The sequence below is a fragment of the Brassica rapa genome, chromosome A01 (assembly GCF_000309985.2).
Source record: "Brassica rapa cultivar Chiifu-401-42 chromosome A01, CAAS_Brap_v3.01, whole genome shotgun sequence".
NCBI classification, from domain to species: domain Eukaryota; kingdom Viridiplantae; phylum Streptophyta; class Magnoliopsida; order Brassicales; family Brassicaceae; genus Brassica; species Brassica rapa.
Genome location: NC_024795.2, coordinates 11055137 through 11077749, shown reverse-complemented (window position 1 = coordinate 11077749; position 22613 = coordinate 11055137). Strand labels below are relative to the sequence as shown.

The following is a 22613-nucleotide window of genomic DNA, read 5'->3' as shown; positions in this document are numbered from 1 at the left end:
CATTGTTATTGGGCCACTCAAAATCCTTTGTTATTGAAATTTTTTAGTTTTCATTGATTTTAAGATTCTATTAAAATAAATTGTTATTGGAATGTAAATTTTCGTTGTTTTTACTCATAGTACTAAACTTTGAGAATATCAACTATACCCATAAGATTTTTGAAATCAATGTAATAAAATACACTCACATACAAAAACTCAAATTGAAGAATGAAATAATATACAAATCACAACTTTAACATGATACAATTCACAACTTAAAAAAATAGAAAAAAAATATTAAAAACTTAAAATATAAACTGTAAAAATTGTTTTAAAAAGCACTTTCGAATTTTTTAAAAAAACATTTCAAAAATAATAATTTAAATTGTTTTTACAAAAATTAAAATTTAAAACATATATTTCGAAATTATAAAAAAAAATATTTTTTATTATTATTTATATATCTATAAAGTAAGAAGTAGAAATTAAATTTTTTGGTCATTTTATTTCTTGAGATCTTTTTTGTGACAAAAACTTTTTTAAAAGTTGTTTAAGAATTTCCTTAATTGAAATCATTTTTTTTCTACCACCATTAGTTTCTTACTTTAAAAGGTAATAACAATCAATAGAATTCTATACACAAGTAATGAAAATCTATGTATAAAATTTGATAAAATTTGTTAAATCTAGTTAACTTGTAAAATCCTCTCAACTATTACAATCATCAAATTCCACACAAATTCATGTTCCAATAACCCTCCTTAATGCTAAGTTTTATGACACTCATCTTCAAGCGTTAGAGAAGGCCACCATCAAGTTTCAGAGACCCATGGTATAATGTTTTTGTTTTGAAATTGGGACCATGATATTTATCATCCACATTATATTACATCTAATTCTTCTATTTATGATGTTTAGTTGGTTCATGTTTTTGGTTTTATAATTAACCTATCAAATATTTAATGTAACCATTATCTATACTCTTTTTATTTTATTTTTACAACAAACGACCAACATTTCAAATTTAGATCAATATATGATTTAACTAAATTTAAACTATTCAATTAATATAATATGGCCACAATTAAAATTGTTATATATTTTTAATAAAAAATATCTAAATTTAGTTAATATTTATAATATCTTACCTTTATAGTGTACTAGATAATGATTTATGTTTTCACTATTGTAGTTTTTGCGGGTTATTAAATCAAATATACAAAACATTTATTAAATATAAAATAAGTTAAACTATCTATTGATAAATGTTATGTCCAATTATTTATTTAATGAGCCACTTATTATTATTTTTATATAAATTTATTTAATTTAATTTAAACAATAACCAATACATTAGGGTGATTATCAACAAGTAAAAAAAAATTAACCCTACGTTATATAACCCTACATTTTTCTGTTAATATACACTAATCACTACGTTAGGACAACCCTACGTTATAAGTACACTAGTGGTGTACCCGCGCTACGCGCGGGGCGATTATCTTTTGGTCTAATTTGTATTAGTTGATGTAGCCATATTTTGAGCTATAGAATGTTGTATAAAAGTGTTAGTTGTTGTTGTTGTTTTTTTATGAGAAAGCAATGGTGAGAAATAAAAATATATATTAATGAGGACAAATTATTTATAATTATTTCTTAAAATTAAAATCAAAATACAGAATATGACATAAATGATATTAGAATTAGTATCCAATAAACCTTTTTAACTTTTTAATTAAGCTAGCATCATAGATTATTTTCTTACATACCGGACAATTTTTTTTGTACGAATCCATTGATCAATGCAAGCAAAATGGAAATTATGGCCGAAAGTAAGAGAGCCAAGATTGTTTCCATCTTTGTAATTTCGGAAGCATACAACGCATATATCATTTTCCTTTTCCATAGTTGGAGGCCTATTACTACCCTTTAGATCGGTGATGATCAGATCAACGTCTAGTCTTGATGTTGCGTTTTGGTTATAGTCTTTGATAATTAGAGTAACTTGAAGATCATTAACTAAGATATTTCTGACGTCTCTTACTTCATTCATCACGTATTCAATAGTTTCTTCAATGAGAAATGTTGAATCGAGGTAATGAATGTCATGATATGTTAACATGTATTCCATGCGCTCAGTTATTAAGTCATTAAAATTACCTTCGCTGTCGATGATAGATGGTAGCTGAAAATCAATGATGGATTATTGTGTGTTGGATCTGTGGATGTAGTAGTGTTTGCTTTGGGTTTTCACCTGAACAACTTGTTTGATGTGACAGCCGATGAGATATAAGTGGTTGGTTATTCATTCTTGGAGTATCTGTGGGAGCATAAGGTATTGTAGAAACGTATTATATAGGGTGAGGTTAAAAAGATGAATTAATTGTCTTCTTCTAACTTTGGTTTTAAAGATCATTTATTCATAGGTGTTAAATTTTTTGGAGTTATTTTTTTGTATTGAATTGCCGTTTTTAACGTTTTACAGGTTCTTTTTTACAAAGACTATGTATTATTTTCATATTGTGTTTATTTTGAAGAGACTTTCATAGTATTAGTTGTTATGTAGCGTTCGGGTTTAGTAATAATATAACTTTAATTTTAAATTGTTAAGCAGTTTATGGTTTAGCTAACCCAAGACATTTGTGCTCTTTATTTTAAAGTTTGTATAGGGAGTGTTGTTTTATAACTAAATGAGTCATAACTAAGATTTGCATGAATTTTATATAATTCATGGTTGTAGTGGAATATTTTTGTTTTGTTTTTGCAGGGGATGGGTGATAGATATATATACCATTTTGTCATTTTTTGAGTTGCGTTATTTGTAAATATGAGATACTTTTTTTTTTCATGGGACTGCGAGAAAGATTAAAGGGAATTGTTTGAATGTAATTTATAAGGTATTTTAGTAGCTTAACTTATGTTTTGGTACTTTTCAATACACGATTATGAATATATTTTATTTTATTGGTTCTTTTATATCTGTGATATGTACTTTTTCATATATGTTTTGCTAATTATTCAAGACAGTTAAAACAATATGGATTTATTTGGGCAAATCAAAATTACCTCTTTTTGGTTTTTTTTTTTCATTTATTCTTTAAAATCAAAATATAGAAAGTTTAGAGTCTAAACTCTTTGAAGCAGAGAAATAGACAAACTAGTGGAATTGATCCCTTTTCTCAAAGGAGATAATAACCCACTTATTAACTTAAATCTCAATGGCGCAGATCTTCATCGCTCCAAAACACTTATTTATAACTCGACCTTGGATATGTTGCAAACACCGATTGTTAATGAGCATAAATGAGACGGAGTGGAAGAGAGGTGGGGTGAAACTTAATGATTGAATTAAAGTTTGATTTTAATAAACATGGAAGACGTTACAAGAATGCACGATTGGGGACGATGGAAGGCGATGGCTTTCAGATGAAGATGACATAGCTAACCTTAAAAAAGAAACGGGCCGTTCAATAAATAAACAGAAAGCCCAAGAACGCCCAAAGAAAAAAGAAAGAGAAAATCGTGTGTTCGAAGCAAAAGAGTAAAGAAGAAGTTGTCTCTGCTCGACACGTGGCATGATATGGAGATAGGAGAGGTGAGGTGGCAGCATGTGGAGCCTTTCTCTTCTACTTTATTAATATATATATAAATTAAAAATTTTAACATATAAGAGAAAAATACAGAAAAATGTTACATATTTATAGAAACATAAAAATAAAAAATTACAAACCAACAGTATTCTCACATATCAAGATCTAGAACAAACAAATATGTTTACAAAGAACTCAATGTATGCCAGATCAATTTTTAAATTGGCATTATTTTATAAAATAGAATTTGATTAAAATTTATACACAAATATAGTTACGAATAAAAAAATAAATATAATTACAAAGAAAAAAATATGAAAATTAAATATCTAAAAAAAATTAAAAAATATAAATATAAAAATTAAATTTTTATAAAATTGTAAAACAAATTAAATTCTTAAAAGAGCGGATCAGAATATAGTTTATTTTAAAGTCAAAGATCCAATTGATTCGGATACCCAAATTATTAAAACTATTTATTTATTAAAATAAAAAGGTAATGACTGATTTCAGTTACGATAGATTTCAATGTACTTTTTTTCATAGAAAACAAGAGTAAACCAAATCATAGTGTTTTTACAATAGAATTCAATCGCATGTCTCTCTCTATCTGGGCCTGTCAATATATTTTCTTGGAGTGTTTTTGGTCTTTTTCGTCCCAGGTGAGTTTGTTTAGGTAGAGTACTTATTGAACACGGCCAAGTTGATTCACTTTGCCCGTCGCATCAGGGACCATGAATCAGTTGAGAGGCCGAGAGGAACATCAATTCTAGCTTCCGAAGCTTTTCCTCATCCAAAGGAGAAAGCAAGAACGAGGGCCGTCTCAAACTCTAAAGAGACCATGTTAAAAAAAAAATATATATGGCCCTTTTTACTAACCTGAAATAATTTATGTTTTTTTTGGCAAAATATTGTTATAATATATAACAAATACACCAATCTAATTTGAGTGGAAGAAACATCTTTTGGTTTTATAATTAAAACCTTATGAAAAATACCTATCTGAAATTATGAATTTTTCAGTTTTTTTTTTCTTTTGATTTTTTCAGTATCCATAATCATGAGTTATAATCTATAAGAAAATTAATAGAGCAATAGAACATGGATAATGGTTAGACCAAAAGCCGTAGATTCTTGATTTGATTAAACAAGAAGTTGGAGACTCTTCATTTTTCTTCTCGATAGAAGCTTAGACTAGTCATTCTTCTTTGTGTTTACTATTTTTTGTAAAAATTGCTGAAAATTATATATTTCTCTCCTTATTTATAATCACTAATTAAATAATAGTTTCCTAAATATAATCAAATTAGAATATTAACTTTCTAAATTTACATTGAATATCAAATCAAACACCAACAACTATTTTTTACTTTCCAAAATATATAAATTGATATAAATGTTCATTTTTTCATGACTTATTGCATTTTTGTTAGTTATGTAAACAAAAATTATTGGTTAATAAATACGAAAATTAAATTTAAATATAGCAATCTGATTTTTAATAAATATATGATTTTAAATTTATAACTATTACTAAAATAAAAGAAAATTATGGGCCCTCTTAAATTTTGGACCCTGTTCGACCGCTCCACTTGCACGTGCTAAAAGACGGCCCTGGCAAGAACTCATTGTCGCTTTCCAAGGTAAATGATCTTTTTTTTGTGTGTGAATTTTGTGGTTTTCAATGTTTAAAGTGTGTGATTGCTTCTTTGTTTTATGCATGGCTGGGCAAATAAACCGAACCTGAAAACTCGAACATATAAAAATAAATCCGAACCGAGTGACATAAATACCGAATAGATTTTATTTTATGTTATTTCGGGTTATGGGTTTTACCCGAAACGAATCCAAACTCAAATGGATATTCGATAGAACCCAAAAATTCAAAATTCCAAAAAAAGTAATTTGTACTAAATATAATCTCAATTCCTAATATGTATCAAAAGTACACTAAATTATTATTAAACATCTCAAATAATTATCTAGTACATGATTAATTAACTCAAATACTAAGTGTAATATATATTTTGGTATTTGGTTAATATTCATGTTTTTATATTTTGGCAATTGCATTTGAAATTCAATTATGAATAAGTTTGCTTCTCAAGCTTAAACAATGTTTAAAAAAAAGTTTAAATAGTGTTTCTTAAGCTTATAGAGTTGTTAGTTGTTATTTGTTAATTTTTATTTGTTTACGTTTCATTATGTATGTATGATTTTCGTTCGTAAAAGGCTTTGGTTTGTCAAGCTATATCTGACGTTGTTACATATAATTCAAAAGAGAGTCTTATATGGTTGACAAACGAGCCTTCCAAAGTTATTTTCAAAGAAAATAATCTCGTTTGAGGAAGTCATGTACAAATCAATAGTTTTAGAACCGATAACCCGATTAATATCTCAAACTGAAACTATATCGGATTCAATCGGATCTTGGATATGTAACTAAACCCGAACCGAACCGACTAAACATGAAGTCTGGGATTTTATTACATTTGCTTTGAAATGCTTTAGTTGCTCTTTAAGGCAGTAACCCGATATCAACCATCTCATGAGGACAGCGTCAAGTGATGAATCACTTGGGGTTATCTGTGCACTTTGATGAGAGAAAGCTCAGCAGAAAGTCCACACCTAGCAAGAACATGAAGCAGCAGAATAAATATATAGATTAGGGGTTTTAACTAAATTTGTGTTGAGTTACTTAGCAAAAACAAAAATGAGTGTGGGATAAGTGCCACACCCATCAACCGCCTGCGTCCGCCCCTGTTTTGAGCTTGCCGATGAAGTGTGCGCCATACATTGCCTTCTATTACTTCACCAGAAAAACTACTTTGTATAAAGTGTATTTGATTACTTATAAAGTTTTTTTTTTTTAAAATACCCTTTGTGCTTTGTATTCTCAGCTTTATTCAAGAAGTTCCTTGGAATATGAAAACCTGGTGGTGATGAGGAGAGAGAGAGAGTCGAGTACGTGAAGCAACTGGAAATGTCGTGTGCAGAGACAGACAGTACCTTGGCCTGAGATATTGTTGTAACATACATAATTTTGTGAAGCATCCATTGAATGAGGCTGCAGAAGTTGAGGCACTTGAAATGTTTGAACTCCTTTTTTTTTTCTTTTTAAAGGGATAGACGTGGAAGGAAAACACTCCACGTTTCTCCTTACCAACCAACACTTATCTTATTAGATCTCAAATTTTTTGTGGTCTGGGAAGGCTGGAGAATTTTACGCTACATTAGCGACATTACTCTACAAAGAATTCCATTAAAATCCATCATCGTAAGAATTTAAAAAATATATTTACCAATAAAATCGTTCATACTTTGAAAAAAGTGCAGTAAAATGCTGATGTTCGCAATTCCATTAAAATACAATTCATTTCTCCATCCCATAAAACGAAACAAAGCCTCCGATGATTTTGATAACAGCTCCCCCTTTCCCCACTCCTTGTTCTCACCTCGTCCTCCTCCGCCATTTACATCTTCCTCCTCCTCCTCCTCTTCGCCACGAATCAACTATTCATCGGAGCAAAATTTCCCGTTTCCGAAGACGCGTCTCCGCTGTCTCCTCCTCCTCATCCTCCTCTTTGCTGCCGCAACCACCTCGTCCGGATAAGGCGTCGGAGCTGAGGGCTCTTTGGAAGCGATTCTGGAAAGTCGCTGCGCCTTACTGGTTTTCGGAGGATAAAGACCAGGCCAGGCTGCGCCTCGCCGCCGTCTTCGCTCTAACTCTGGCCACAACCGGAATCAGCGTCGGATTCAATTTCCTCGGCCGTGATTTCTACAATGCTCTCTCCAGTAACGTTTTTTCTTCTTCTTCAAACTCTCCTATTAGATCATGTATATATCGGTTAAGTATTATACCGGTTGGTTTAGCTTCCTTTTACTGAACCAATGTAACAAACTTTAGCTAAGAAAGCTTTTAATTGAAAACATTCAATATATCTCCTCTTAACGTTTCTTTCTCTCTTTCCTTCAAAGACAAGGACCAAGAGCAGTTCACCAAGCAGTTGCTTTACTACCTCTGTGGCTTCGCCGGTGGAATCCCTGTGAGCTGGCTGAAAACCCCTTTTTTCTTTTTTTTTATTATTTTTTAAAGCTGACTGGACGACGATATATGTTTTTGCAGTTCTTTGTGCTGAGAGATTATGCGAAAGAGACACTATCACTGAGATGGAGGTCTTGGATGACCAAACACTACCTCCAGCGCTATCTGAAAGACCAAACCTTCTACAAGATTCAGTCCCAGTCCATGATCGACAATCCTGATCAGCGCATTGTTGACGACCTCAGCTCCTTCACTTCTACAGCCTTGTCTTTCTCCCTCACGCTCTTCAGCGCCACCATCGACCTCATCTCCTTTAGCAACATCCTCTTCACAATTTACCCTCCCCTCTTTCTCCTTCTCTTGGTCTACTCCCTTGGCGGAACTGCCATCAGTGTCTTTATCGGCAAGGTATATTGCTTGCTTGCTTGCTGCAGTATTAAACTAATTCCATTTTGACATTAGTTTAATTTCCCTTTCTCAGGGACTAGTGAATCTCAACTTTATGCAAGAGAAGAAAGAGGCTGACTTTCGTTACAACCTTGTCCGCGTCAGGGAAAATGCTGAATCCATTGCTTTCTACGGAGGCGAGCAGAATGAGATGCAGCTTCTACTCGAGCGTTTCAGAAGCGCTTTTGATAATTTAACTGTAACCTTTACCACCCTCTGATTCTCTTATCCCTTAGCTTGGTTTGTTCATTCGTTTCACGTGCTGCAGGAATTGCTGATAGCATCTAGAAACCTGGAGTTCTTCACGGATGGGTACCGCTACCTCATTCAGATTCTTCCAGCTGCTCTTGTTGCCCCAATGTTTTTCTCTGGCAAAATTGAGTTTGGTGTTATTAACCAGTCTGTCTCTGCATTCAATCACATCCTTGGAGACTTCTCCCTCGTTGTTTATCAGTTTCAAGCTATCAGCGCTTTCTCTGCTGTCATTGACCGACTTGGTAATAACACTCATTTTTGCATTTCTTGTACGTACCTCTAACCATATCAAAGACTTGTTTACAACTCAGGTGAATTTGATGATCTTTTGGATAACAACATCACCTCTCACACCATGGACGAGATTGAGCTGACGTATCAGAGTGCGGAGAGGTCTTCTTTGCCAGTAGATTCCAATGGTTCTTCAGTCCAGTCTCGACCTCAGAACCAAAAGCTTTTGGAGATCGAGGAGCTGACTCTTCAGACACCAACAAATAGAACCACATTACTTCACAACTTAACTGCTTATATATATGACAAGGATCATCTACTGGTTAAGTTTTCATTTTTTTTGACTTGACTATTTCTGGTTTCAAGCATAGATGCTAAAACAAGGTAGGTACTAAATGGCATATTTGAACAGATAATGGGTCCTAGTGGGAGTGGTAAAACTTCTCTCCTAAGAGCAATGGCTGGTCTTTGGAGGTCAGGGAAAGGAAGAATCACCTTCTACCTCAATCCTCAAACTCTGGAAAATTCAGTTAAAACAAGTCCGGGTGACGTTTTATTCCTTCCACAAAGGCCTTATATGGTTCTAGGAACTCTGCGTCAGCAATTGCTTTATCCTGCCTGGACTACTACTACTATGGATGGGGGCAGTGAAAGAGACGATGGAATGGATGAGCTTAAGAAGCCAACAACAGATGATCTGATGCGGACGCTAAAGAATGTTCGTCTTGGACATATAGTAGATCGCTTTGGTGGTCTTGATTCGTTTCATGAGTGGTCCAGTGTGCTCTCACTTGGTGAGCAGCAGCGCCTTGCCTTTGCACGGTTATTATTGTGTCAGCCGAAGCTAGCTCTCCTTGATGAGTCCACTAGTGCTTTGGATGAAGCTAACGAGGTACTTACTTGGGTGCTTTCTCCTCTCATTTTTAGAAGAATATCTTGTATGTAACAGTGCCAATTCATTTCTCATGATGCGTGCGTAGGCACACCTCTACCAGCAAATCCAGTCAGCTGGGATTACATACATAAGCATTGGCCATCGGCAGACGTTAACCAAGTTCCATAACAAGATCTTACACATCTCAACGGCAGACCCGAAGAGCATAGAACGGAACTGGAGAATAACAGAGGACGTGAATGCCAGAGAAGATTCTTTGTTGAATCAATAAGAGGTGCGGAGTGAAAGCCTCTCAAAACCTGATTAATTATTGTTTACATAAGAGACAGAGAAGAACCTGAAACATGCTTTGTCCTGAAAGAGACATCGTCTGAAACATCCTTTTTGTACATACAAATTACAACAGTTATAAAATCTTAGTGTAAAATGGTAAAATTGTTTTGTTAGATTGATGTTTATCTCTTCTATATATTCACCAAAACTTGGATAAACAAACCACACACGGATTGTGACAAAAAAAAAAAAAACAAACCACACACGGATGATACAAATTACGGGGGCTGGAATATTTATCCAAATATATTTTCTCCTACCTCTGCTCTTGTCACTCTTACACTAAAAGATTTATGATGCAAACGTGGATCACTCCTTGTATGACGGCCAAACTTTCCATCTGTAGTAAGAAAAACACATGCATTCGTGAACAAACGATAGATCTAAAAAATCAAGTCTGTGAGTAACCATAATTAATCATTAAACACAAATAAATGCAACTATTAATCCAAGAAACGGGTCTGTGATAGACACCACACAAAATTTGAAACAGACAACCCTCTTCTCCTCTCTGGAACTATAATCTTAAAATGTAGGAGTAGGAAAGCAACCTAAAATTATGTCTCACTAGTGCAAGTGTACTCACTTGAGTCTTTGTAAATCTCTATTTAATAACAATATTCCAGAATGTTTATGCACCCACATAAGATTTTTTTTATTAAAAAATCACCATTAGCGGATGTAAATTTTTATAGAAGAACTTTCATGGTTCCGGAAGAAAAACTAACTTTGGCAGGGGAAACATGACTTTGAACACTGAGAACTTTATGCTTTCCAGATGTCGAAGTATAGCAGTGGCTCACCTAAAAAGTGTGACATAAGGTAGACATTGTGCTTAGAAGTTGCCCAAACCAAACTCCTACTATACAATACAGAAAAACGAGTTTTGTTAGATGTCCACATAGAAGTTTTTCAGTACATCAAGAATCCATTTCTTTATAACTTATGCAGACAGTAGTAGCAATTTGTACATCTTCATTATGACATACATATACATTTTGAATAAATTTGAGTGACAAGAAAAAATAGATATGCGTCGATGATAACCTTGAAATGAAGGATGCTTAATTTAACAGATCTGAAATTTCACCAAGAATCATAAAAAGACGGTCCCTTTTTGTGTGACCATGTAATCCCTGATGCGGATGAACTAATGATGCATGAAGTTGTTTACTTGAATAAAGAAAATGTCATTACAAGTAAATACAAAGCAAACACTGGTGAAGAAAATATGTGGTATGTCGATAACGGAGCTAACAATCACATGACTGGAGATCGACGGTATTTCTCCAAAATCAACGAGTCTATTACAGGAAAGATAAAATTCGGAGACGATTCTCGTATAGACATTAAAGGAAAGGGATCTATTAAATTCAACGAGGGGAACCAAAGACAATGTGTGATGCGTACTGTATTCCTGATTTGAAAAGCAATATCATTAGCCTTGGACAACCTACTGAAGTGGGATGTGATATAAGACTGAAAGGAGAATGCTTGACCATGCATGACCATGATGGAAAGCTACTGCTCAAGGCAAAGAGATTGAAAAACATAGTGTATAAGGTTAGTATGGGAAAAAGACACTATGTGCCTACTTTCGACCTCAACTAGTGATTCAAGCAGATGGAATGCAAGTTAGGACACTTAAACCTCGAGACGATCAAATCCGTGGTACAAAGAGAACTAGTTCTTGTAATCCCACACGTTAACTTTGATAAAAAGGTCTGTGGCTCATGCTTACTTGGAAAGAAAACATGACAAGCAACCTCGTACCGAGTTGACAATATATTTGAACTGATTCATGGCGACCTCTGTGGTCCGATAACACTAAGCCCGGTCCCTGGAAACAAGTATATCTTTGTTTTTATTGGCGATCATTCAAGTATATGTGACGATTCTTGGGAAAGAAAAAAAGCGATGCTTTCAAGAAATTCAAATCATTGGTAGAACAAGACTCAGGAAAAAGAATACAAACTTTCAGAACAGATAAATGAGGGGAGTTTTGTATCACAGAAATTCAACGAGTTTTGTGAGTCCTCAGGGATAAAACGATATCTCAAAACCCCGTATACTACAACAGAACGGAGTTGTTGAAAAACATAACATGACTCTTATGGAGATTACTTGGAGTATCCTAAAGCATATACAGGTGGCAAATTATCTATGGGAGAGGCGATAAGGCATTCAATGTATCTCTTAAACATAATTGCTACAATATCAGTCAAGGATAGAACCCCGTATGAAGTCTTTCGAGACAAGAAACCGAACATTAAAACAAGAAACCAAGCTTTAGTTCAAAAGATGTTCAAGAGAGCTATCAGTTTAACGAAAGAAGATAGAAGAGAATCTCATACTTGTTAAAGTCTACATCGATGACTTGTTTATTACGCGAACAAATGTTAAACTAATTCACGAGTTCAAGAAGGAAATGTCAACAAAGATTGAGATGAGTGATCTGATAAAACTAACATACTATCTTGGATTGAAGTGATTCAACATCAAGGAGGAATCACATTGAACCAAGGAAACTATGCGTTAAAGATCTTAGAAGAAGCTGGAATGAAGGATTGCAATATGACTCACGCACCTATGGAATCTAGACTTAAGCTATCGAAATCCGAGAAAGAAAAAGAAATTGATGCAACAACATACAAAAGAAAAGTGGGATGTCTTCGTAATCTAATTCACACTCAACCGGATTTAACCCAATTTTGTCAGGGTGCAAAGCCAATATATGCAAGACCGTAAGGAATCTCATGACGTAGCGATAAAGCAGTGTTTGAGATATATATATATATATATATATATATATATATATATATATATATATGTAATTTATTATAGGGCTGAGAATTATTACCTGGGATTCGGATCAGATCCGAGATCTGTTGCAAAAATAGGATATTCGGAGTGACTAGATCTGGATCTAGATAGTAAAATTTTGAGTCCGGTAAAATCGGATTTGTATCTGGATATCATGATTTTTAAATCCAAATCCGGATTCGAAACTTTAAATATATTAAGTTTTTGATATTTAGTATTTATTTTTAATTTGTTAATGTTTATACATAAAATAAGTTTATTATATTATATTCTAATATTTTAAATTTTAAAATATTATAAATATATTTTATAAAAATTGTATAAATATTTAGTTTTGTAATATTTACACTACAAGAAAACACAACATTAACGACGGCGAAATTCGTAATAAGTTCGTCGTAAAATCAGTTTTACGAGGAACTAGCGAGGAAACACGTTTCGTCGTTATTTGTTCGTTGTAACGCATATTTCCTCGCTAATTCGTCGTAAACTAACGAGAAAACATTTCCTCGTAAAGACGAAGCAAAGTATTCGTCATAAAAACCACGTAACCCTTCCACGTAAGGGGGACGCTACATTTCCTCGTAAATACCTTGAAAACATTTCCTCGTAAATAACACGTAAATGTTTCCACATCAAATACTCGTTAATCTTTCCTCGTAGTGTTGACGTAAATATTTTACTCGTTAATTCCTCGTAAAATTTCCACGTAAGGTTGTCGTAATTTAGCTACGAATTTACTTTGAGTTTATATTTTCCAGATTAAAAAAAAACAATGTATTTAATTATTTAATAAAAATCTAATTTAAAAATAATATTAAATACGAAAATAATTTATACATAAATAATTTTTGAATTTATAATACAACCAACGAAAAAAAAAAAACTAAGGGTCGTTCATCCCCGGTAGAATTCCTCACTCCTCCTCTCTACATCCGCGTCGGCATGTGTGACGGATGATGATTCGCCTAAAATTAACATCAACAATAATTAACAAACTCTATAAATCTAACTAAGTTCTCTACATTAACCACCTAATCAACACTAATTAACATAAAATCCGTAAAACTATCTAAATTTCCTACACTAACCACCTAATCTACCTAAACTAATCAAATTAGAGAGGAAATAGATAGCGTACCATAGCTACAAAAGAGAGAGGAAGTTGAGACGAAATGGGAAGTGAGAACTCGCGTGTATATATAGGAAATTATGAAATGTCGTAAATTCCTCGTAAAGTTACGAGGAACTCGTGAGGCCCGTGTTTTTATATACGAGGAACTCGCGAGGCCCGTGTTTCGTTTCCTCGTAACATCGTCGTTAATTTACGAGGAATTAGGGAGGCCCGCTTTTATTTTTACGAGGAATGAACGAGGCCCGCGTTTTTTTATTACGAGGTCTTTACGACGATTTCTGCTTACGTGGAATTAACGAGTGCCACGTTCTTTATTTTTAAGAATTGTCGTAAGTTCCTCGTTAATTTACGAGGAAATAACTACGTTTATGTTTAAATCCCTAAAATCCGAAACCCCAAACCCCTTCTTCCTTATCTTCCTTATCTTCTACTTCATATATTCCAAACCCCAACCCCATCCTCCCTTTAACCTCAATCTCTTCTATCCATTCTAAACCCCAAATTCTGAAACCACAATTCCTTAACTAATAATCTCAATCTCTTCTTTCTAATTCAAACCCCATTACAAAAATTAAATTATATAAATAGATTTCCATGATTAAATCCATCAAATCACATGCATTAAATCTGAAAATCAATCATATTAAAACACAAATACATCAATCAGATACATCGACATTCTCGTCATTACTAGAAACATCATCATTTTTATTAAACTCGTCTTCAACAGCTTCGTCCGTGGCATCGTCGGTAATATCTTCGTACTCATGATTATGCGGATCAATGAGAAGGATGTCATCAATTTGTTGTTCAGGTACCTCAACTTCATCTATCTGTTCTTCTTGCAATGGTGGTTCTTCTCCACTGATGATTTGTTCACGAGGTGTAACTTTGATCACGACAAACCAATTTATTCCCGTTTCGTTTCCTCGTTACATCGTCGTTAATTTACGAGGAATAGCGAGGCCCGCTTTTATTTTTACGAGGAATGAACGAGGCCAGCGTTTTTTTATTATGAGGTCTTTACGACGATTTCTGCTTACGTGGAATTAACGAATGCCGCGTTCTTTATTTTTAAGAATCGTCGTAAGTTCCTCGTTAATTTACGAGGAAATAACTATGTTTACGTTTAAATCCCTAAAATCCGAAACCCCAAACCCCAACCCCAACCCCATCCTCCCTTTAACCTCAATCTCTTATATCCATTCTAAACCCCAAATTCTAAAACCACAATTCCTTAACTAATAATCTCAATCTCTTCTTACTAATTCAAACCCCATTACATAAAATTAAATTATATAAATAGATTTTCATGATTAAATCCATCAAATCACATGGATTAAGTCTGAAAATCAGTCATATTAAAATACAAATACATCAGTCAGATACATCGACATTTTCGTCATCACCAGAAACATCATCATTTTCATTACTCGTGATTATGTGGAATTTAGTAAGGTAGCCGAAACAAAAAACGTGTTACAATTACAAAGTGGGTGGACTCGAAAATTCTTCGTTAAGTAAACGTAAACTATTTCCTCGTAAAGAAGATGCTACTTTTACGTTGAGTTTACGAGGAAACAGTTTTTCCTCGTAAAAACGAAGTTACCTTGCGTGGTTTTTACGAGGAAATCGTTTCCTCGTTATTTTACGACGAACTAACGTTGATTGTAAATTTCCTTGTAAGATTCTCGTAAAGTCAACGTAAATTTACGAGGACCAGTTTTCCTCGTTAATTTTCATCGTTAATCTTGTGTTTTCTTGTAGTGTTAGACAGATATCCGAAACACGGATATTCGGAGACCACAAATCCAGATACAAATATTAAAGTCACAAGTTCGACAGATCTGGATCTTGATATCAAGATCTGTTCCACCCTCAATTTGTTGGTGTTTGTTACATAATTTTAATAGATTCTAGAATTGGTTACGATTTCAGTGTTATTAGATTATTAGTTTTTGTTATAATCAAATTATCCATCATACTATTAACTGAATTTTTTTTTAAATAAAGACATTATAATTTGATTGACTGAAAATATGACATGGCTAAAACGATGTGTATTAATGAGTCAAATGTGATTCAATTTTGATTGTAACCTATCTCATAAACAAATAAACTTATCAGTAAATACTAAAAAATAGTCAAATCAATAGACTGTTATTATATATAAATATAATCATTATTATCACAAATTTATTAACAAACAATTTTATGTTAAGATATGAATATACATAATTTTATTATATTATTAAAGTATACATATACAATGTTATCATATTATAAGAATATATATATGATAACATATCAAAGTTATATGAACTATACATTTTCATGTCAAAATATTTAAAACATAACTTTATATCATATAACTAATCATATTTCAAATTTTATAAACGATATATATCAGATTCGGAAGTTATACTTTTACTATTTTATCAATGTTAATATGATGTTTGTACTTTGTAGCATTCCTTATATGGATATTTTGTTTATACGTAAGTAACAATGGAAAAATGTATTGGTCTTGGTCCAGGTCCAGCCAAGACACTTGGATGGAGAACCCTAAAGCATACTAACATTCAAGAAATCGTAGGCATCTAAATTAGATGAGAAGAATGGTAAAATAGGTAAAGGACTAAAAAAAATTTAAAAGTTATACATATACATGTTTCTCATTCACTATAAGTACATACTAACTTTCCATCTCAAAAACAGAAAACGGCATATCGTCACGAAACTAATCCTATAGGGATAAAAGACAGACACTCTAATGAGTGATACAAACTAAAGATTGGATATGACTTGAAACAATCATTAGGGCATTAAAAGTGAACAAGGAGAAGCAGCAATGAATTGTTTCTCATTCATTAGAAAATGTTATTTCCACTTCTGGATTAAATATGGAATTGTTCCATTGAAATGGTTGTCACTTATATGCATGTTTAAAGTACAAAAAAAATTATCATAATCACAGTGTCTACAAGATTAGAAATACATAACATGTTTAAATGAAGATTGTAACAAGTTTATTATGCTGATCAGTTTTGAAAATGAAGATGGAATCTTCCCAGTGAACTTGTTTGAGCTACGATAGCTACCAAAAGCAAGCGATTATTAAATATCAAAGAATTTTCAAAAAAATTGAGAAACTCAGACTTCGATATATGTGTTCATATAGTCGTTGAAGGTCCGATAAACTCCCACGCGTTGGATATAATGACTCAGAAAGTTAATTTTTGAAAGACATTATAACTATAGACCAAGAAAGAAAAACTCTACTGAAGATAACATGGGACAAAAGCTGCAACAAAATCTAAGGAATTAACTAAAAATAAAAGCATAATCAATTTTCTCCTAAAATTTTTGTCATATTTCCCGATGTCATTAAGATAGTTCCTTAAGCACATTTTGTTCTTGTGTGATTGCAAACAAACTCAAATCACTAAACCAACAGTTTCACGGAAAAACTAAATCGAATAAAATTAAAATTAGTTCAATCAAAATAGATTGAAGAAGCTTTACTCACAATCTTTCTAGAGAAGTAATGTTTCCAATCTCTTTGAAGATTAATACCAGCTAACCTGTTTTCCATAACTATATTGCATTTGGAGAAACGAAATCAAACATAATACATAAATATGCACAAAAATGACTTTTTACTGAATTTTTGCTCTTTTTTTACTTAATTTTTTTAAATGACTTGTTTACTTACATTTGGAGAGAAGTAAGACTCCCAGTTCTACCGGTATTCACCCATATAAGAAGTTTCTGGCTAGATTACTGAAAATTAGGAGTACAATTTTGAATTACTTTGGAAATGGTATAAAATTATATTTGTGATTTGATTTAATTATAGCTCTTGGAGCAAAGGAAAACCAACAAGCTCCTCTGGAAGAGAACCATGGTGATCATGTGTCTTGAGAACTCTATACTGAGTCCAAGATTCCATGTCATCAACAATATTACACAATATTATTATTTTAAAGAGAAAAAACTCACATTCATGTAACAGATGTCGTAGTGTATTGTTGACAAAAGTACAATTGCAACTCGAAAAATCTTAAGAACCGTTTAAGGCATTTGGATTTTTCCATCCACCCTATGTTGATGTTGTGTTGCATGATCGACACTGAAGTTCCAGTTCATCTTCTTCATTATCTTGTCAATAACCCTGAATACATCAACTTTTTTGTCGTCACATTAGTCAAAAAAAGATAAACACATCAAATATGCAACAATGTGTTTATACAAAAGAAATAGTTGGATTATATAAATATTACACATTTTAATTTGGACCAAAAGTGTGGGTGTGGGATCAACTTTGTATGATGTTTATCTTGAGAATAAAATGAAAGAGAGAAACTGAAATTGATAAAATGAGGAAAATAAAAGTTTCTTGAGAGAGAGAGAGAGAGAGAGAGAGAGAGAGAGAGAGAGAGAGAGAGAGAGAGAGAGAGAGAGAGAGAGAGAGAGAGAGAGAGATTGGTGACAAAATAAATCAATGCATTTTTTAATTATAAAATATAAAGTATAGCATCTTCTTATTTTTTTTTAAAATAAAAAGTATAGCATCTTCATATTTTATATATTATAATATATTTACCTGAATCAATATATTACACGATTGTATTATAAGATCGCAATTGAACAAATTAAGCAAGTTCAAATTGACCAGTCTTTATGATGCAATTGAAGCTTATCTGCATAAAAGATCAATTTATTTATATAATTTTTATATATAAGCATACATATAATTTATAAGTTGTATATATATATATATATATATTATTATACATATATATGTAGTAGCCATACAGATTATATGTCATTTATCTGTTATATCTAAATTTTAACATAGGAGAAAACAGCCAAATTAAACTCAAGTTCCATTTAAGCCATTTTAATATTCAACTTTTAAAATCTGTCCATTTTTAATTTTAACTTTTGTTGACCAAGCCGTTTTAGATACCCATAAAAGCCGTTTTGTCAACAAGCATACAATCCTACATTGCATCACAATGCTAATACTGTCTAATTCAACAAGCTAACAATTCAGCGGTAATTGAAGCATTAGAAAGGTTAGATTTCTCAAATTCAACGGTATTTAAGATGTGTAGACTATATGTCAAGAGTAGGCATGTTCAATCCGGATTTCGGTCTGGTTAACTTAGGTTCATTTTCTTATTTTTCGGTATTTGGTTTATATAAAATAGCTACCATATTGGAACTATATCTAATTTGGTTTGGTTCAGTTTATATACCATTGATTTTTGGTTTATTCTGTTTTATATAAAAAAACCATATAACTATATTTATCTTGATGATAAATTAGTTTATATGATTAAAAATCAGAATTATTAAAACATAAATATATATTCTTTACTCTAACTTTAAATATAATATTTTCGGTTTTATCCCCTATAAATTAAAATAAAAAGATTACAACTTTGAATGATGTCACATGTCATTACTATAATGATTTTTAGAATCCTGAGAAAAGTAGGTTGGTTCATCTAAACATATACTATACTTTTAATTAAACTAATTATAAAATTAATTATTAATTTATAACAATTACTTATTTCCTTAAGTAAAAACTATAGAATTATTTAATACGATTAAAATATATATGACAATTAAACGTACATGGATTTATTTATCATCAAATGATTATAAATAAATATCATTAATTTTTTTATGTATGTGTTCATACCAATTTAGTTATATACATAATAGTTATTGAATTCTCAATTACTCAATATATATTTATTATTTTATAGTATGTAAAATTATAAATAAATAAAATATGTAAAACTACATATATATATATAATGCTCATTCCTCGGAAAGCGCAGATTTTAACCTAGTTTAATATTTAAAATAAAAATAAGACAATAGTAATATCATAATATTATTATATAAATATATCTTAGCACAAATATTTAATAATAAAAATAAAAATCAAGTTTTATTTAATCTGATGAAAATGAGAAAAACAAAACAACCTTTGAACTTAAAACAAAATAACAAATTATGAATATCAATGCTTTAATTATGAATATAATATTAATAAAATAAATATGTATATATTATTAATTATTATAAAATTTACATATAAGTATACTAATATATTTTAACTAATCGGTTTTTTTCAATTTATTTGGTTGGATCGCTTTATATACCAAACCATATTCATGTACTGCGGTTTCTTAAAAATAACAACCATTTAGTTTATTCGATACTAGCAAATCTAAACCCATTTTTCTATTTCGGTTTGGTTCAGTTAAATTAGTTCGGTTTTACCATATTGAACACCCGTAAGAGTAATCAAATGGATCAAGGTACTTTTTATTTCAAACAGAAAAAAAAAATTATGATTTCTGGATTTTTTTTTTATTATTTATGGGATTATCGCTCCCCCATATTATTTCAAACATTCATAGAAGTCTCATATACATGGTGAGATCACATATTATCATCATCTCGATTCAAACAACATCGCTCAACAGCGGTACCCTCCCTCACGCCAGCGAAGGCTATCGGAAACTTTGGCTGTTTATTAGGGAAAAACAAACCGAAGTTCTTCTCGATCTCAGGATTCTTCTGATTCTCATCAAACATGGCGAACAAATACATCTCCACACCTCTCCCAGGTCTCTTTGGCGTCCCTCTGTTCTCTCTCACACGTGCGGCCAGGTTCGTGTAATACGCTCGCGCGTTATCAAAACTCGCAGCGTTTCCGCCGTTTGAAGGCCATCCGCTCTCCGAAACGACGACGGGAAGAGATCCACCACCTGAACGTTCTACGGCAGAGTAAACGACGTCGAGTAAGGCGTCGAAGAGGTTCTGGTAGCCGCGAGATCCGTCCCAGACTATGACGTTAGGAGAAGTGAAGAGAGCGTAGGAGAGGGAGATGTCGCGTGGGTTGCCGATGTAGCTGAAATAAGGGTAGATGTTGGCCAGTAACACCGAGTTCGTGCTCGTCAAGAACCTGATTAGTCAAAGATAGTTATTGGGTGAAAATGAACATTCGGTTTTGAGAATTTATAAACCCAAGTCGAACCAAATACACTTCTTGCTTTGGTTTCGTTAGTTTATTTGGATCAATTGAAATTTTGTGAAATCAGGTTAATTAGTCCAGTAAAAAATTGCAAAATGTTAAATTGAGTGATAATCCATCTATTTCCAGTTAAAATATTTTTAATTCTTTCACTCGTTAAAACTTATTAAATTTTATAATAAATGTACTATTTTCTATGCAACTATTTTAAAATATCAAATCCATAGTAATTAAAAAAATTCGTTTAACTTTCAAAATTTACAGTTATACTAACTAATAAACTGCGAAATGTATTAATATATATATATATATTAGAAATAAATTTTTAAAAACATTTATTTTATAGAAACTGTAGGAATAGTTTTTAAAAAAAACTATTGTACTACAGTATTTAAATAAGTAATAACGTGCTTATAAGTTATAACATGTTATTTAGAGGAACAAAGGTTTGAATTTAAATATTTTGTAACAAAAAGTTATAGCTATCACTAGTACGTAAGCGAAAACTGATTTAAAAAAAAAACAAATGCATGAACTTACCCGATGATGGGATCGATATACCACCTAACGTCACCACGAAACTCTCCAGCGGAAGGAGGGAACGAGTTTCCAATCAAAGTCATATCAACCGCGGTTGAGACTTTAATCCTATCTTGAAGATTCGCACCTCTTAGAGCATCGTAAACGTTACGCATCGCAGGGAGCACATCGCCACCGCCGTTGGACGGAATAACTTCGTTACCGACGGCGATGTACTTGAAGTTAACGGCGGGATAATGGTTAAGAACGTTGTTTTGGAGCCACGCTCTAGCTGAGGAAGGGTTAGTGAGTGAACGGAGATCGGAGTTGGGGACGCCGACGAGGACCTCGATGCCGGTGTTTTTAAGAGCGTTTAAAGCTTCTTGGTTTGGGTCGTAGAGACGGACTCTTCGAATGTTGTTCTGTCTGAAGAGAGCGATGGTGTCTGGTTTAGACGGAAGGTTGTTCCCCATCATTCCATAACATACACCTACTGGTTCTCCACCTGGTTTCATCATTCAAATTGAAACATTAATGAGCCATGTTGTTAATTAAGTTTATATACCATAATTAGTAATGATAATATAATAGCCATGTAGAAAGAGAGAGAGAGATAGATACTTGTTGGAGCGAGGATGGTTGCGAAGAGAGCAAGAAGAAGATACAGTGGGATCATTGGTGACATATCGAATTTGATGTGTAAGTCTATTGATAATGTGGGTTATCGATAACTCATTGTCTAATTGGGTTTATGCTTAAGCTTTTATATGCAAAATTTGGTGCGTATACTTGAGTTTGTTTATTTATTTTATAATTAAGAATATGGATACGTTCGTATAAATTGTGTATTATGTAGAGTTGAGTTAGAATAAAAACTTTACTGTTTATTAAATCAAATTTAAAGTCATTAGTCGGGTCAAGTAATTGAGTACGTAAGGTCGGCTCGAGTGTAAGTACAAGATGAATGTATGTAAAAATGAGAAGATCATATCGAAAAATGGGTAGAGAAATGTCCCTTTCCAAATCGAGAAAGTAGATAGGAGATTGCTTATGTTTTTCCAACACTGTTAATGTATTTTTCTGTCTTTACGTATACAAAATTTGATTTTATTCGACTCCAGGTGTATTTAATCAAATATTTAGTAATAATATTAAACGAATGACGAGAAACAAATTCGATTAAGCACGTAAGAGATTTTGAATGACTATTAACTTTTTTTCTTTTTAATAAGAGACTAGGATAAGATCCGCGCCTTGCGCGGGATTAAGTTATTATTTTTATTATATTTTGGAGA

At 32.3% G+C, this 22613-nt stretch overlaps 2 protein-coding genes and 1 long non-coding RNA gene across 3 annotated transcripts; 1 reads left to right on the top strand and 2 right to left on the bottom strand.

The window, feature by feature from the left end:
- Positions 1 to 5798: 5798 nt before the first annotated feature.
- On the bottom strand, positions 5799 to 6532 carry LOC108869804. Its single transcript, XR_001956231.2, has 2 exons — positions 6310 to 6532; positions 5799 to 6200 (listed from the first exon to the last, which is right to left on the bottom strand). It is a non-coding gene; the product is annotated as an uncharacterized LOC108869804 (long non-coding RNA).
- A 203-nt stretch (positions 6533 to 6735) lies between these two features.
- Positions 6736 to 9897, top strand: LOC103869976 (ABC transporter D family member 2, chloroplastic). The gene is made up of 8 exons (XM_009148066.3): positions 6736 to 7367; positions 7551 to 7618; positions 7699 to 8025; positions 8099 to 8263; positions 8333 to 8561; positions 8631 to 8872; positions 8963 to 9442; positions 9531 to 9897. Exons 1-8 carry the CDS (start codon positions 6983 to 6985, stop codon positions 9714 to 9716), a joined length of 2082 nt encoding a protein of 693 aa, XP_009146314.1. The 5' UTR covers positions 6736 to 6982; the 3' UTR covers positions 9717 to 9897.
- An 8396-nt stretch (positions 9898 to 18293) lies between these two features.
- Positions 18294 to 22613, bottom strand: LOC103869960 (probable glucan endo-1,3-beta-glucosidase At4g16260). The gene is made up of 3 exons (XM_009148047.2): positions 21940 to 22613; positions 21340 to 21823; positions 18294 to 20730 (listed from the first exon to the last, which is right to left on the bottom strand). Exons 1-3 carry the CDS (start codon positions 22001 to 22003, stop codon positions 20205 to 20207), a joined length of 1074 nt encoding a protein of 357 aa, XP_009146295.1. The 5' UTR covers positions 22004 to 22613; the 3' UTR covers positions 18294 to 20204.

What these genes read in the sequence shown, in the direction of transcription:
- LOC103869976 (XM_009148066.3), top strand. Translation starts at nt 6,983, where the DNA reads ATGATTTTGATAACAGCTCCCCCTTTCCCCACTCCTTGTTCTCACCTC. An exon ending in TCAGTGTCTTTATCGGCAAG is followed by an intron (nt 8,026 to 8,098) that starts GTATATTGCTTG and finishes TCCCTTTCTCAG; the next exon opens with GGACTAGTGAATCTCAACTT. An exon ending in TGCTGTCATTGACCGACTTG is followed by an intron (nt 8,562 to 8,630) that starts GTAATAACACTC and finishes TTTACAACTCAG; the next exon opens with GTGAATTTGATGATCTTTTG.
- LOC103869960 (XM_009148047.2), bottom strand. Translation starts at nt 22,003, where the DNA reads ATGTCACCAATGATCCCACTGTATCTTCTTCTTGCTCTCTTCGCAACC. An exon ending in AACCATCCTCGCTCCAACAA is followed by an intron (nt 21,824 to 21,939) that starts GTATCTATCTCT and finishes TGATGAAACCAG; the next exon opens with GTGGAGAACCAGTAGGTGTA. An exon ending in TATATCGATCCCATCATCGG is followed by an intron (nt 20,731 to 21,339) that starts GTAAGTTCATGC and finishes TTGACTAATCAG; the next exon opens with GTTCTTGACGAGCACGAACT.